This window comes from Desmodus rotundus, chromosome 4 (genome assembly GCF_022682495.2).
Source record: "Desmodus rotundus isolate HL8 chromosome 4, HLdesRot8A.1, whole genome shotgun sequence".
Classification (NCBI taxonomy): Eukaryota; Metazoa; Chordata; class Mammalia; order Chiroptera; family Phyllostomidae; genus Desmodus; species Desmodus rotundus.
Window position 1 is genome coordinate 138509326 of NC_071390.1, and position 15763 is coordinate 138525088.

At 37.4% G+C, this 15763-nt stretch overlaps 1 protein-coding gene across 1 annotated transcript in view; it reads right to left on the minus strand.

Moving 5' to 3' along the window:
- Nucleotides 1-4859: 4859 nt before the first annotated feature.
- Nucleotides 4860-15763, minus strand: part of ST8SIA6 (ST8 alpha-N-acetyl-neuraminide alpha-2,8-sialyltransferase 6) — a 136875-nt gene continuing 125971 nt past the window's right edge. Inside the window, exons 6-8 of the mRNA XM_053922856.1 lie at nt 13002-13114; nt 10440-10532; nt 4860-9213 (exon numbers count right to left, since the gene is read on the minus strand). Coding sequence (XP_053778831.1) covers nt 8745-9213; nt 10440-10532; nt 13002-13114 — 675 coding nt within the window. The 3' untranslated portion in view covers nt 4860-8744. The remainder of the gene's footprint in view (nt 9214-10439; nt 10533-13001; nt 13115-15763) is intronic.

Below are 15763 nucleotides of genomic sequence, written 5' to 3' on the forward strand. Positions count from 1 at the left end.
GAAATTTGTAGGAAGCTACTTAAGTTTTTAGAGAAAAATTTATAGCACTAAAATCCATGTTAAAAACAAAAAGAAGTCTCACATCAATTACCTTAAACAACTATAAAAATTAGGTAAATGAAGCCCCAAGAAAGAAGGAGTAAGGAAATAATAAAAATCAGTGCAGAAATTAAAGAAACTCAAAAGCTGCTTCTTTTAGATGATCAATAAAATCGATAAACCTCTAAGCATTCATATAAGGGATAAAAGAGAGAAAACAAACACAAACAACTAAAGTGAGAAATGGGATTGGAAGCATCACCACAGACTCTACTATATTGAAAAGATAAGAGAATATTATAAACAACTTTATGACACTAAGACCCAGAGCTTCGATAACAAGGATAAATTCTCTGAAAGACACAGACTACCAAATCTTAGAAAGAAACAGATAACCCGAATGGCTTCATATCTGTTGAAGAAATTGTTCATAATTTAAAATCTTCCCTCAAGGGAAACTGTAGAGCCAGATAGCTTCACTGCTGAATTTTACCAAACATGTAAGAAAAAAATAATTAACAATTTTATACAAAGTTTTCCAGAGTAGCCCCTTTTCTTCCCCCCCCCCAGAAAAACTTTGTGAAAGAATAAAACTGGAGGATTCACACTGTCTTATTTCAAGTCTTATTATAAAGTTACATTAATCAAGATAGTATAGTACTGGCCTGAAGACAGATAAATCAAGGAGGCAGAATAGAGAGTCCACGAAGAAATAAATATAAATCAGCTGATTTCCAACATAGATGCCAAATGATTACAATGGGGAAATCCTCTTCAATAAATTCTACTTGAACAATTTGAATGCAAAATATAAATTTTGGCCTTTGTCCCACATCATAAACACATACCCAAAGTAACTCAAAATGACTCATAGGACTAAATGTTAAGAGCCCAACTATAAACCTTCTAGAACAAAGCATAGGAGAAAATCTTAGTGACTGTGGGTTTGGCAAAGATTTCTTCAAGTTGACACAAAAAATTTTAAAAATCAATAAACTAGACTTCAGTAAAATTGAAAACTCTTGCTGTTCAAGAGATGCTACTAAGGAAACGAAAAGGCGAACCAGACTGAGAGAAGATGGTTGTAAAGCATATGTCTGACAAAAGGCTTGCATCTAGAATATACAAAGATCTCCCATAACTCCATTATGAGAAGACAATCCAATTAAAAGTGGTCAAAATATTTGAACAGGCTACCAAAAAAGATACACAAAAGGCAAATAAACATATGAAATACAATCAGAAGGGAAACTCAAATTAAAATCATGAGACACACATACATCCAACACAACTTAAAAGACTGACCGTAACACCGGCAGTTACAAAATAGGGATGTCAGTACAGCATAGTGAATACAGTGAATATATTGTAATAACTATGTGTGGTGTCAGGTGGGCACTAGATTTATCATGGGGATCACTTGATAAATTACATAAATGTCTCACGATTGGGCTGTACACCTGAAACTAATACACTGTATTAGTGAATGTCAACTCTAATTAAAATATTTTTTAATTTAATTTTTATTTTTAGAGAGAGGGGGAGGGAGGGAGAAAGAGAGGAAGAGAAACATTGGTGTGAAAGAAAAACATTGTTTGGCTGCCTTCCATATGTGCCCCAGCTGGGGGCCGAACCTGCAACACAGGCATGTGCCCTGACCAGGAATCGAACCAGCAACCTTTTGGTTGGTAGGACAACACTCAACCAAACAAGGCTATACATGAAAATTTTTAAAACAATTTTTAATAAGTGAAGAACTGACCATACCAAATTTTGTGAAAGATGTGACAGCTGCCGCTGGTGTGCACTGCTGATAGAAACCTGAAATGTCACACTTTGGAAAACGGTTGGTAGTGTTTTAAAATGTTAGACATACAGTGACCATGTGCCCTAGTCACTTCAATGCTAGATATTTGCACCCAAAGAAATGAAAATAGATGTCCATACAAACACTTGTCCATAAATGTTCACGATAGCTGTATTTGTAACAACCAATAACTGGAGACAACTGAAGTGTACACCAGCTGGGGAACGGATAAGCAAATTGTGGTGCATTCATATGATAGAATTCTACTCAGCAAATAAAATAAAAAACCAATGATTTACAAACAACATGATGGATCTTATGCTGAGTGAAAGCAGCACATGAAAACATTTTGGGGCCATGGAATGTACACTGTTTATATAAAGGTGGTTTCATGGGTTTACACCTGGCAGTAGAGTCAGACAGATGTGAGTTTGAATGTTAAGAAGTTACTCACCCACCTATATCTCAGCTTCTATATTTTTGTGGTAGTAAGACTATTTTATGTATGGATAACAATACGAGGTCTGTCCAGAAAAAGTCCAGCCATAATTAACATAATGAGAACAATTTGTGTGACATTGATGTAACCTGGTGGCCAAGGAGAACGTACTGGACTGCGTGTGTGTGAACAATGACGACTTCACTGTGATAGTCAGTGGGGGTGGTAGATGCCCTTGACTGAACATGTGTACTGTGGGGCCATCACATTCAAAATGACTGAGCAAGTAGAGCAATGAATCTGCATCAAATTTTATGTTAATCTTGAACATTCCTCTGCAGAAAGTATTCAGATGATTCAGAAGGCCGCAGCCATGGGCAACTGGTGATTGGCAGCTTCATCATGACAATGCACCCACTCATGCATTGCCTCTTGTGCATTTTTTTGGTGAAACATCAAATCACCCAGATGACTCAGCCCCTCTACAGCCCAGATTTGGTGCCCTGTGACTTCTGGCTTTTCCCAAAACTAAAATCACCTTTGAAAAGGAAGAGATTTTAGACTTGAGTTCAGGAAATTACAGTGGGGTAGCTGATGGCAACTGGGAGAACTGTGTGAGGTCCCAAGGTACCTACTTTGAAGGGGGCTGAGGTGTCATTGTCCTGTGTACAATGTTTCTTGTATCGTGTGTCTTCTTCAATAAATGTCTCTATTTTTCATATTATATGGCAGGCTACATTCTGGACAGACCTCTTATATCCAACGGCTTTCTCTATTAAACATAATGACATATATAAAGTACCCTACATAGTACTGGCATAACATAATGGTTCATTTCCATATAGTATGTGTTTTCTTCTCTTGCTCATGTGTAGTACCTCTCCACTCTTCTGTAACTAACCTCCTTAGCACTACTATTTTTCTACTGCAGGACATCTGTCTTATCCTCTTGGAAAACAAACTTTATTTTGATGGTGTTTTAAAACTTCTGCTCTTTTCAAACTAACATGTGCTATTTTATTTTATTTTTGCCTCGTTTTGAGAGTTGAGTTCATCATTAGGCTCTTTGTTCATGGTATACTCAGCAGCCATCATTTCTGCTGCCCTTTTCTTGTGGTACTTATTTATTTTTCCCTTTATCCCTAAAACCACTCCCACTGCCCTCTCCTAAATGGGCACTCTTCTAGTGTTTGACATATGTTCTTGAATATGTATTTGTATGTATGTACATATGTCTGTATAGACTTTAATGCATTTAAGTGGCATTATGCTACAGCTTATTTTCCCCTTTATGTTATATATTTAAGGATCTATCCTAACTGCTCTACACACATCCAATAAGTTGCTTCTAACTGCTGCCATGTATTCCACACTACACATTTGTCAGAGCTAACTCACTCCCTCAGAGAGGGACACCGGTGCCCCCAACTTCCTGCCACCACGAACAGTAATGAAATCAGTATCTTAGTATCAGTCTCCTGTGGACCTCTACAAGAAGTTCTCTGGGGCATGTATGCAGAAGGTGGGATTGCTGGGCCACAGGACAGACAAATAATTAATTGGACTAACTCAGTACTTCCAGACTACTTTCCAAAATGGTTCAATCACTTTATGCTTCCACCAGTATTTAGAATTAACAATCTTACTAACTCTTGCCAATATGATATCTCCTTTTAATTTTTATTTCTTAGCTACTGGTAAGCTGGAACATCGCTCTATCTTATTAGCTACTTAGCATTTCCCCTTGTAGGCCACATTCTTACTTTTTGTTCATTTTTATATTAAGATTCCTGTTTTTTACTTCTTGATTTGCAGCTTCTAATATTGTTCCTATATTAATGTCATCAATTTTACACATTGCTAAAAGCTACTCCAGTCTGTCACTAGCCTATTCGCTTTGTTTAAGGTACTGCTCATTGACTAGAAAATATCATCATAGACATTACTTCTTAACTGATTAAAAAATTATTTTAGGGTTATATTTAAGAAGTAGAGCCTCTCACTAACATTTAGTTCTATTAGCCTTAAGTTTACCCTTGAATCCATCTTTAATCTACTCGCAGTCCAACTTTTTCTATCATCTAGTGTAGGAATTTTTCTCCATATCGTGAGCTAATATTCCAAAACCATCAGCTAACGAGTTTGTCTTTTCCCCATTCTATGAGCGATGCATCTTTATCATATATCACTCACATTTTTTTTGTTGTTGCTAAGAGTAGAATGGTATGAGAAAGGTGATGACCCAGATAAGAAAGGGAACATCTCTGAAGACCCGTGGACAAGGACAATGGGGAAGGAACTGTCTTTGGGAACAGGGGGTAGACAGGGCTGGGGAGAGCAACAGGAAAATGGGGACAACTATAACTGAACAACAATAAAAAAAATTTTTAAAAGATACAATGGACAAGAGAAATTCCCCTGCCTATGTGTCTTCAGGAGGGTAATGGTGACCCTGCCTGGAGTCAGCCTTTTGAAGCCCGGAGCAAGGAGCAAACAGGAAACCTGAGCTCACCCAGCAGCTCTAAAGGCCTTTTTTTAAAAGTCAAGGATAACGAAAGAAATAGTCTCATTAGGTAAATGCTTCAGATATTTTATTTGAATTTCTGCAATTCCTATAGTGTTTAATGGCAAAACAATGGGTTTTCATGTCATGTTAAATAAATAAAATGTTTTGTTGTAACTATCATTCTGTAGTAGCTATTTAGGATGTGAACAGACCTGCCATCCACAAAATTTTCCAATTTCCCAAAGCTTCCTGAGATTCATGGAATGATTTAGGGTACTTGACATGATATAGTATCTAACTGGTAAATTTTTTGTAAGCAAGAGAAAAAATCTAGCCCCAAACAGGTCTGATTTATGGCTTAATTCAGTATTCTATACATAGAAAGTCCTCAAAAAATGTCCTTGGCTGATTAACTGGCTGAGAGCCCACAAATTTACAGGGTTGGAATTTACATGCAGAAGGAAATCTTCTTTCATGAGAGTGGCAATCTGTTTGCCTTTTCCTTTTCTTAGGAGAAAAATCCCACAGACTTCAGACTATTCTGTTAGGTAAAACTTAAATCTATACAGTTGTTTACGGAGTCCTTTCCAGGGACCATATAGCAGTTTGGACTGTAGGCTTCACTGACTATTTCTGACTTACCTTTGTATTTGGATGGAAATTCTTTTAGAACCTTGTTATTCAGTTACATTGACCAGTGCTGCTGCACAATAAACATAAAATAGAATCCAGAAAACCAGTGTTTCCCTTAGAAACTGGTGGCATGTGGTGTTAGGAGCTGGAGTATGAACTAGAGATTGAGTACTCTCTTGCACCAGTACTCAGACTTCCTGTTTTCAGTGCCCATGGATGCACTTGAGGGTTAAGAGCAGAAGATCAAACTCAACCCCCCTAACTCCATTTAAGCAATGCTCATTACGCCCAGGGATTTCTTGAGACTATCACAGACAGACCTGGCAGTGGTTCATCTATAAATCTAAGAGATGGAATAGGTTTTTCTTTTTGTTTTTATCTTAGTGACAAAACTTGTAATAATTCACCCATACAGAACAAAAAGAACTGTGACTTATGACTTACAATTCTCATAGCTGATATGTTACATTATAAAAATTCACGTTCTATTGTATTTTAGAAAATTTTAAAAAATTCTGTTCCTAAACAGGAGGACGTTATTGGCACATCACAATGGGACATGGGGAAGGTCACCCTTTGCCAGGGAGAAAATGTTATAATGTGAACTAGGCCACCCACTCCCTTTATTTCTTCACAACCTACTTACTACACTAGAGAGAGTGAAGCAGAGTTTCAGTTCATAGTAGATAAATACAAGTGGTTGAGATTTCACAACAGCTACAGACCCACTTGGGAAACAGAGACAAAGAATGCACACATTCTTTTTGACTGAAGAGTTTTGGTAAATGTGAATCTAGCTGGGCTTGTTGTATAATGTCAACAAGCTTTTAGGATGGCAATACAAATGGTAATGTAAATTTAAGCAAGAAACCGACTTCAGTTGTTTTCATGTGGATAGGTCTACAATTTTCTCCACAACTGAAAAATCTGTTTTCTACTGAACTTTTACTGGAACGTGGGTATCACAGGACATTGCTTCTTAATCTCGTACCATTTTGAATATTCCTGAAATTGATCGGTTATCTTGAAGATTTTGTTTTTATATTCTAGAGGAAATTTCTGAAGTTAAAATAGGAAGTTATATGGGAAAAACTTAAGTAAGCTCTAAATGTCCTAATCATATGCAATTTTTATTAAAATAACTAATAAAGTCTCCATATTGTATATTTAACTATTTCACTATATTCTATTACTTTTACTCATCAATTATAAATTTCCAATAAACTTTCTCTTTAATTTCCATTAAAGAGAAAAGTTTAAGTTCTTATGCACAAGAAAATATTTTGAAAGAAACATTTTACTAACTGTAAAATATTGGAATGCCCTGATCTATTTTTGATAATCCATTGCTAGTAACGGATAGAGACATTACCAATGCTGCTAGCAGATTTCTAAAAGCTAATAAAACTCATGAGAAGTAGTAAAAATCAGCCACTTATTCACCACCACAAAAAGAAGGGTAAATGAATTAGACTTTATATAACTAAAAGCATGTTTCCTTTGGAAAATATTTACATATGAGCTTTTAATCAATTTATGGAGCTAATAGGTTTCCTTTGTTACAGAAGAACAAATGGAAAAGTGAACTGCGAATAGCATCACAAATGTCACCTACTATCAAATTAAAGATGTACTTTATCCAAATAAGCAATTTTACAGCAGAGTGGTCTTCCCAGTGAACATTTAGTAAAACAACAATGTGGCTAAGGTAAGCATTTAGAATTACGAGTTGTGATTAATTTGGCATGCTGCCTAGTCTAGTCCACTCGTATTTCCGCTCACCGTGTGATGGCACAAAGACAAGCAGGGAACTATGCACATAATTACTTAAGTCAAATAACTTGTCCAGTAGAGGCAAGGACAACCTTTTGGGGTTTTGTTTGTTTGTTTGGTTTGGTTTTGCTTAATCCCTCACCTTTTTCACCCAGCCCTGCCAACCCCAGGGCTGACCTATATTAACAGGTATCAGCATAATGTAAGGGAGTGTGGTGAAAGTGCTGATATTCAATATCTACTCAGGCTTCATTTCAGATTGATTTTTAACTGCTCAGTCTTCCTTCTCACGTAAGTACGCACCTTTCCGTATGAGAAAGAAGACTTTGTGTTTTAATCCTTACAGCTTTCCTATGAAATCTGTCAGGTTGGTATTATTCCCATTTCACAGATGTGGCCCCAGCTAGCACCCTCAGACTCTGTAACCTACCCTCATGGAGTAGTTTTTGGGGGCAAAGACTGTGACCTACCTTCCAATGTACTAGTTTTGATGAATCAGAATCCAGTGGACAGCTTGCTCCCCTGTCATGGTTCCTCTCCCTCGGCTTATCTTCTTTTGATTAAACCTAACTCAGCTGGGTCAAATTCAGAAATCACCTCTTCTCTCAAATAGGTTCCGCTGAGGTAGATTTAATTATTCCCGCACAGCACTTAGTTCATCAGTTACTGCCGAAGTAACGTATCACACCGTATCACAGCGATGGCACGGATGCCTTTCCTCCCGCAGGACTCAGTCCCTTTGTACCCTGCTGGCAGAGCTTGTCAGGGTGGAAGTAGCTCTTCGGTGATTTTAAAAAAAATAAGTTGAATAAGTGAGCCCACAGACAAGTCAACAAGTAGGAAGAACTGGATATAACCATTCATATCCTTGAAGTAGATGCCAGTGGGAGAGGAAAGGGCTTAAGAGTGAGGCAGGCAGTTAATATAAAAAGTGATTTAAAAATGTTCTCTCCTTTAAGTGATAAAGGAGAAAAAGAATTGGCCTAAAATCTAAACAACGTAAGTCATTGCAGGGAATGACACAAGTGAATGTAATCAGAAGCAGGCACATTACCATACAGAGAGAAAGATGTTATTCCTGAATAATCAGGGTTCCTGCTTAAGTACCTAAGTTTCTGGTGTGCAGTCTGAGAGGCCTGCCAGAGAAAGGCCCCCAGTGAGTGCTGGCAAGTCAGCTGCTCTCTCCAGAAAGGGTTTCCAAGACAGAACACTTTTTGTTATTAGTCTGGTAAGGGTAGAAATTATCAACAAGGAGATAGACTTTGAGTCCCTGCCTCAAGCAAATACTTTGCCAAGAGTTTTCACTGATGCTCACATTTTCCTAATATGAGTTAGGTATCTTGGTCCCATTTTACAGGCAGGGAAATTGAAGATCAGAACAATTGAATGGGTTGCCAAGGTTCCATACTTAGTGGGGAGCTTTGATCGAACTAAGTTTTGGGGCTGCTCCTATTATACCCTACCACCACCAGTTTTTGTGTTCAGAAACATTGTTATTCACCCATGGCATTACATTAAAACTATTCTCTCATTTTAAGTCATATTGCTTAGGGTATTTCACATTTGTTAAGCTGTAATTGGAGGATTCCTTTCGTGTGAAGTTGGAGGATCTGGCTGTATTCTTTGGGCATCTCGTGGAAACCACGTTTGGGTAAGTTGTTGTCATAGTAGTGATGGCTGACAGGTGTGCCCTGGACTGTTCTAGAGAAGGGCCAAAACCCATACAGTCTCACGTTCTCACACAGTTCCACAGCTGCACTTGCGATCATGAAGCCGGAGGACAGGCGATACTCTGTCAAACCTTTAGTTCTCCAGAAGAGGGCAAGGTTCTTCAGGTACCTGGGATGGAAATAAATAACCTTTTGTCTTGCATTAGATTCTTTCAGTGTGTTGTACACTTTAAAAGAGGCACCAGTGTTGGCCCTGAAGGAAAATGCTGGCAGAAGAAGGAATGCATCTCCATAGGTTGCAATGTCCTCCAGAAATTCTGCTTTCTTTTCCTTTAAGTTCCCATACCTGCCAATTAAAAATATTCATAATAATAACAATAATAATCAAAGTAGTGGTTTTGGAAGCACGAGGCTAAATTTGCCACTAGCCAAAAATACTGAATCATGCATATCACTGTATATGAAAAAGAAAACCTATAGATTCAGAGAAAACTCAAATCTTGTAAATATCAAGGGCTGGGCCTTCATCTCTCTTTCTTGGTATTTCTAGAACTTCATTGCTACTTTCTTACTGGGCCATACCCTGACTGGACATACATTTCTTATAATCTTCAAACTCAGTAATTTTTTCTAACCTTGCTTTTTGGTGCTGAAACACCTTCCAAGTTTATAATGATGAAATGTTTTCTCAAACATAGGACACTCTTAAAATATCTGTACATTTAAAAATTCATTGAGCTGTAGACTTGTGATTTGTAAACCTTTGGTACATATGTGATTATAATAGTTTCCTTTAGAAAACCTAAAATACATATGCATACACACACACACTTTTTAAATTTCCTCCATGTATTGTGATAGTTCTCTATGTTTTTGATTTAAATCATAACTATACAACTTGTGAATTTTGAAAGTAAGCTTTTGGGAGGCAGATATTATATTTTATATTCTCTTAGTGGATACTAGAATTACTTGAAGAGTGTATTCTATTAACGACTTTTGATTAAAATAATACAGAAAGACTATGTGCAGGACTTTCATTAACCAACAAACATGTCATAGCAATTACATAATGGAATATGAAGCATGGCAATTATTCTTTAGTAATGCACTATCCAAAGTGAAAATCAAATTTTGCTAGGTTCTCCTAAGGCTTGCTCTCTGAAGTCTCCAAGTTGATTAGGTTTTATTAAGAAAGTATTACCAAGATAAAAGAGCAACACTAAAATTCTGGAAGAAAATTGGAAAAAGTAACTTCACTATTGTACAAGAAGATGAAGAGATAGGAAGTTCTCATTTGATGAGCAATATTCAGCTTGTGTCATTAGAAGTACAACTGGTCATTCCTCTTATGAGCCACACCTTGATAGGAATTCAAAAATTACAGGTATATTCTTTTTAAAAAAATTTTATTGTTATTCAGTTACAGGTATATTCTTATATATTTTCCCAAAAAGTCATTCCAGCTGTATTTCAGGTCAGTCTCAGCAATAAAACTGAGTGCTCAGACTAAGAAACATGGTGAACAGTGAACAACTTTCCTGAACCGCTGTGTGAGCTGGACGTACTTACTTGAGTCTTATGATACTAGGATTTACAGTCACAAGATTGGTTTTACTGCCAACATCTTTACTGACATTTCCTGTCGTTGGGGGGAGGTTACACCTGAAATGTGGAAGAAAACTATGTTCAAAATACAACTTAAAGAAAGAGTACATACACACAAATACACACATACACATGTGAGCATGGCCATTTTTTTGAGAAAATCACTGCTGTTTAAGAGTTCCTCAGAATTCATCTGCTTTCCATTTAAAACTATTTAATAAGTACTGAACTCTTAGCAGGTTCAATGTTGTGCAAAATATACAAATTTGATAAGTATTTCAACATTGATTTAGACCTGTAAGTAATAAAACTAGAAATGACAATTACAGCTTGCCTAGCTTTTGAAGAGTTCATCCTCCTCTTATTAAAATTATTATTTACACTGATTATATTCTTACAGTGGTATGATCACCAATTTACAGATTTTAAAACATTGAGGTATTGTGACGAAGGTTACAGAGTTTGCCAGAAACAAAGACTTTATGAAAAAAGCAAAAATCTCCTGATTCCCTTATGGATAGTTTTCCCACCAATTTATGCTGTTAATAAATAAAACGCTTATGTTCTTATAATGATGTTTTTATATTGATGTTTCATCCTCTTTTGAGTACTGATTTGTTTTTAAATTGGAAAACAAGTTAACAGTTGTAATCTGAGCAATTATATGCCTGTCACACAAAAAGGGAAAGTTGGTTATGACTCCATAGTTATCGTTTACAGAATTTCAAGTAGACCAATTCTTTACAACTGTGCACACAAAAGGAGCACCCCTGGGTATTTCCTTAAGGAAGGCTGCTTAAAGTTCATGTGTTCTAAGTATGAATGATGCTGAAATATTTTATTCCATGCTCTATTAAACATGCAAACAAATAAAATACACACTTCCCTCCTTGATACAAAAAGATACATCTGAAAATAATTAAATATAGCACTTTGGGGAAAATACTAATCATAGATAATAGACCAGAAATGCCCTCATCAGTGGCCTTATTATACCAAATGTCCGTTCCAGCACAGTCCCATGTTCTGTTGAAGAGTAAAGGTTATTTCCATGTAGCATCAAAGGAGAAGGAAATATTGGGTATTGCAGATAAACAGTAGCATAGGAAAGCCACTCGTGCCTATGTTTGCTCCTTACACTCTTAACTGACAGCTCCCAATCTTTCAAAGGGAACTAATAATAATAATAAGCACTTTCTGCATTGTTTTTATAAAATATGAACATGCACAGCCAACATAGGTACAGGTTTAAAAATTAAATAAAATTTAATGATACCAGTCATGTCTAGCTCTCATCTTGCCTTTTACTTTGAAAGGCCAACTTCAAAGGGAACTCTATACAGAGAAAGATACCTGGCATCAGCAAATGTGGAATCTGCAGGTGTATGCATTTATTTTAAAGTTATAAATTAAATAGCTGGTGAGATTAAAATTTTTTTTTAACACTAAACTTGTTGGATTTCCTGTATCTCATGGTTGCATAAAGGAAGGTGGATATTTAGGCATGATACTACAGATGTTTGGGGAATTTTAAGTTGAAGAATGATTTACCTTGATGATGGCTTTTTAGTACTGAGTACTTTAACCAAATGGCTAAATCATTCAAATATTGGCCGTTTTGACGTTCATCATGAGGAACACATCCAGTCATTGGTGGGCCAATGGGTCTGTTGTTGTGTCACTGCCTTCAGCATAAACATTTTAAATGAAATTAAAGTGAGGGGGGAACTACTGAGTCAACAAAATTTTTATTTACTGAAAACAGCAACACTGAACAGATGAGGATCAAAGGATCTCCTCTGATGTATAAAATCAGTGTTCCTGAAATAGGAAGAAACAGATTTCAATTTACTTCTTAAAAAGGTGCATTTCAATTGAAATCCATCCTCCCAGGGATGAATCACCTTTCCTTCAAATTCTGAAAGTGGAGATGCCCTGGAACGTGTCTTATGACCACAGGCCCACATGGAAACCATTTTTGTTTCTATTTTCCCAAGCTGGTTGCTATCGAGATACACATATTTAAGAAGATCATAATTTAGAAGCTTCACAATTTTTTTTTTTAATTTCAGTGATGCTCCATGGCTGTGTAGTGCCTAGTTCAGCAGTTCCCAAGTATTATCTGAGAACAAAACTTCCTTGAAATACTCTTTAAAAAAAACGAAGTTTTCAAGGTCAGGTGAACCTAGGCAATGAATGTCGCTTCGTGAAGTCCTCCCAGGGAGCGGTGCCGTCCTCAGTGCACCGCAGGCTCTGGCGAGCCCCGCATGCACTGCGGACCCGCTCTCGCCATGACTTCACCCAGAGCTTCTGGAAATTGAACGATCACAGCGCATTTTTCTCCTCCTGGTGTCCACATTCAGAGGAACTAACGATCCATTCAACACTGCAGGAAAGCCTACCAAAGTAATTTGTAGACTTACACAACACAGCTCAAAGGTCAAAATGTACGGAGTATCTTTACACCAACCCTGTAAAATACCCAACCGGTCTTTGGTTCAAATAAACCAGAAGAACAGGCCTTACCTAAAAACGAAGTCGGATTTATCTATTTCAGCTCCGCAGCGAGACTTACTCAGAATCCCCCCATTTCCAACCACTGCACACTGATTGTAGCGGTGCTCCACAAAAGGCTGCGACTAGCAGGAAAAAGTGAAAGGCTACCATGAAATATCTTTAGTTTTAGAACCATAAGCATCATGAGCTAAATTCAAGTACCTTAACGTCTACACATGCTAAGGAAAGAAAATGAGAAGCAGCAATACCACACCATGTGGATCAATTTATGACATAAAAAAATCGTCTAAACCTGTTATTTCCTGGAAAGAAATACACTATACAATATAATGTAATAATACAAAATATAATATACTTGTGTCTAAAATATAAGGCAGTTTACATCACATAATTAAATAAAATGAGAATGGCAAAATCCCACATTGTGCCTTACCAACAGGAGTGTTTTCAGCAAAAAAGAGCAATTGGAAAGTACCATAAAATCCTCTATTCTGGGGACTAAAATTAATAGCTAATTTAGCAAACTTTCCCAAGCTTCTTAAATAGTTAGACCTTCAGGCTCAGTGATGATAGATGTACGCCTGCCATGTCCGCAAATGATCAGCCATGGCATTTCAGGGAGGCCTACTCACCCTGTGGTGACATATTTCAAGTTAATTTCCCAGGCCTGAATCTTTTAAATTTTTTCCAAGGACCCAACTTGCCTGCTCTGAAAGATTCCCACTTTCACAACTCCTCCCCAGTCTGAAACATAACTCTTCAGTTCAGCACTACACGTTTCTTTCGCTGGCCACTTTCCCCGAAGGAATGACATGACCTTCGCAGCAACATCCGTGCCAGTTCACATTCTACAGCGACAGGGTCCTGATTCACCTATTTTTTCTCTACAATTGGAGTGTAAGTCCTCAAGGCAGAGAGCGCGTTTATTACTTTTAGTTGCTCCTCATCTTTCACGGCAGACCTAGCACAGTACACTGCATGCAGTGACTATTAAATAAATGCTTGCTGGCTCAATGTCCCACCCTGGTGCAGCTCCTGCATTGTCCTGAAGTCCGCTTGGGAGGAGTTCGGAAGAATCAACTGGTAAATATTTAGGAATTTTGCAAGGAGGTTGTTAAACCATTGGTAAATTAAAATTGGCCATGGTAGGGTATTTACACCACTAAAATTGGCAAATGCTCCAAGCCGGGGCACCCAATTCCCCAAATCCCGTTTATCAGCACTACTAGCAACACCCCAGGCTGATGTGGTTGTGGGCAGCTCAGCAGACCCCTGAATCACTATGATGCCATCTGCTCCTGAGGGTGCACGTGGGAGATGCCTAATGAGCAAAGAGAGCTCTATTTCAGCACTTTTAGGTTTGTCTTAAAAATTAAAAATCATATAGTCCATATTATAAAAGGTAACCAAGTGCATAACTTATAAAGGCATTTGGTCCACACAGGAACCTTGCAAGCATTTTACAGATGGGAAGCTGGAGGCATGAGTTAAAGCGAGAATGTGGCAGAGCTGGGATTCAAACCCAGGCAATCTGCACCAGAGTCGATGCTCTTAATCCCTACACAGCTCTTTGTGTTCAACGCATAAAACGTGAAGTACCTGCCTTATTTCTCTTTATATCTGCAATGCATAGCAGATTGCCTGGCTCATAAAATGAATGGTTCTCAAATACCTCAGGGAAATTCTAGTCACTAAACTTCTAGCTCGAGACATCTTCAGACAGTGCTTACTAACCGGTGTCACAATGAATTCTGAATTTTATAGGTAGGGTGGAATGCAAATATGCTCTTTATGGCACAATAGAAAAGATTACTGAGGGAATCATATCTCCAATTAAGCAGTCAAAATAATGTATGTTTTTCTGTGGTTTCTTGGTCAACTGGGGAAATACATCCATAGGCTTTGGGATCTCAGTGTTCAGTAAGAGTTTAAATAAATTATATACATCAGAATTCCCTAAACTAAACCTCGTAAGCAAATGTAAATTTGTGCAATTCAAGTGTCTGTACATTGCTCAGTGTGGTTGAAAATCAACTTTTTTGTTTTCCTTTGCAATTTACTTAGTAAAGTTTTTGGAGAAACTGGCTTCACCACTTTTAATCAAAAGCATCTATTGAGACGTCTTGCTGTGCAGCCAGCAGATCTAAGCTGAGTACAGCAGAGTGGAACTGAGCAGGGTGGGCGTGTAGGAAAGCAAGGTGGGAAAGAGGTCATCTCTCTCATAAGCCACATCCATGGAACTGGCGATGTTTAAGCAACACAGAAACATTACCTAGCTTTGCAAATACTACTGGATTGACTTCATAATTTTCTCCTCCCAATTTTTAAAAATCAGTATAAATTTGGGAAGTGAATGTTGTTAATCGCATACAGAATTATCCAGCCTCTGATAAGGTATTCTTTTCAAGGTGTCAGTTAGAAGCAGAAAAATATCTGCCTCTCCTCTGTTCTAGTCAATCTAGAGCAAGAAAAACACCAGCGAAAATTGCGTGAGTGAAAGCGTTGCTCATTGTGGAACCCTCTGCAGCTGTCCTTGATATGAAATATAAGTATTTTTTAGTTATCTTTCCAATTACTGGCATTTCAATGCATCACAAAGGTATTTTAGAATGCTGTGTGTTATTTTTTGCCCTCCTTTTCTTCCAGAAAATGTGTAATATTTTCTTCTATTGTTCTCTGTTTTTTAAAATTCTTTCCCAGAAAAGTATACTTCCTTTGAGTTGTAATGTTCTTGAAAAATTGGAGCAACTTACATGACAAAATAAATTAGT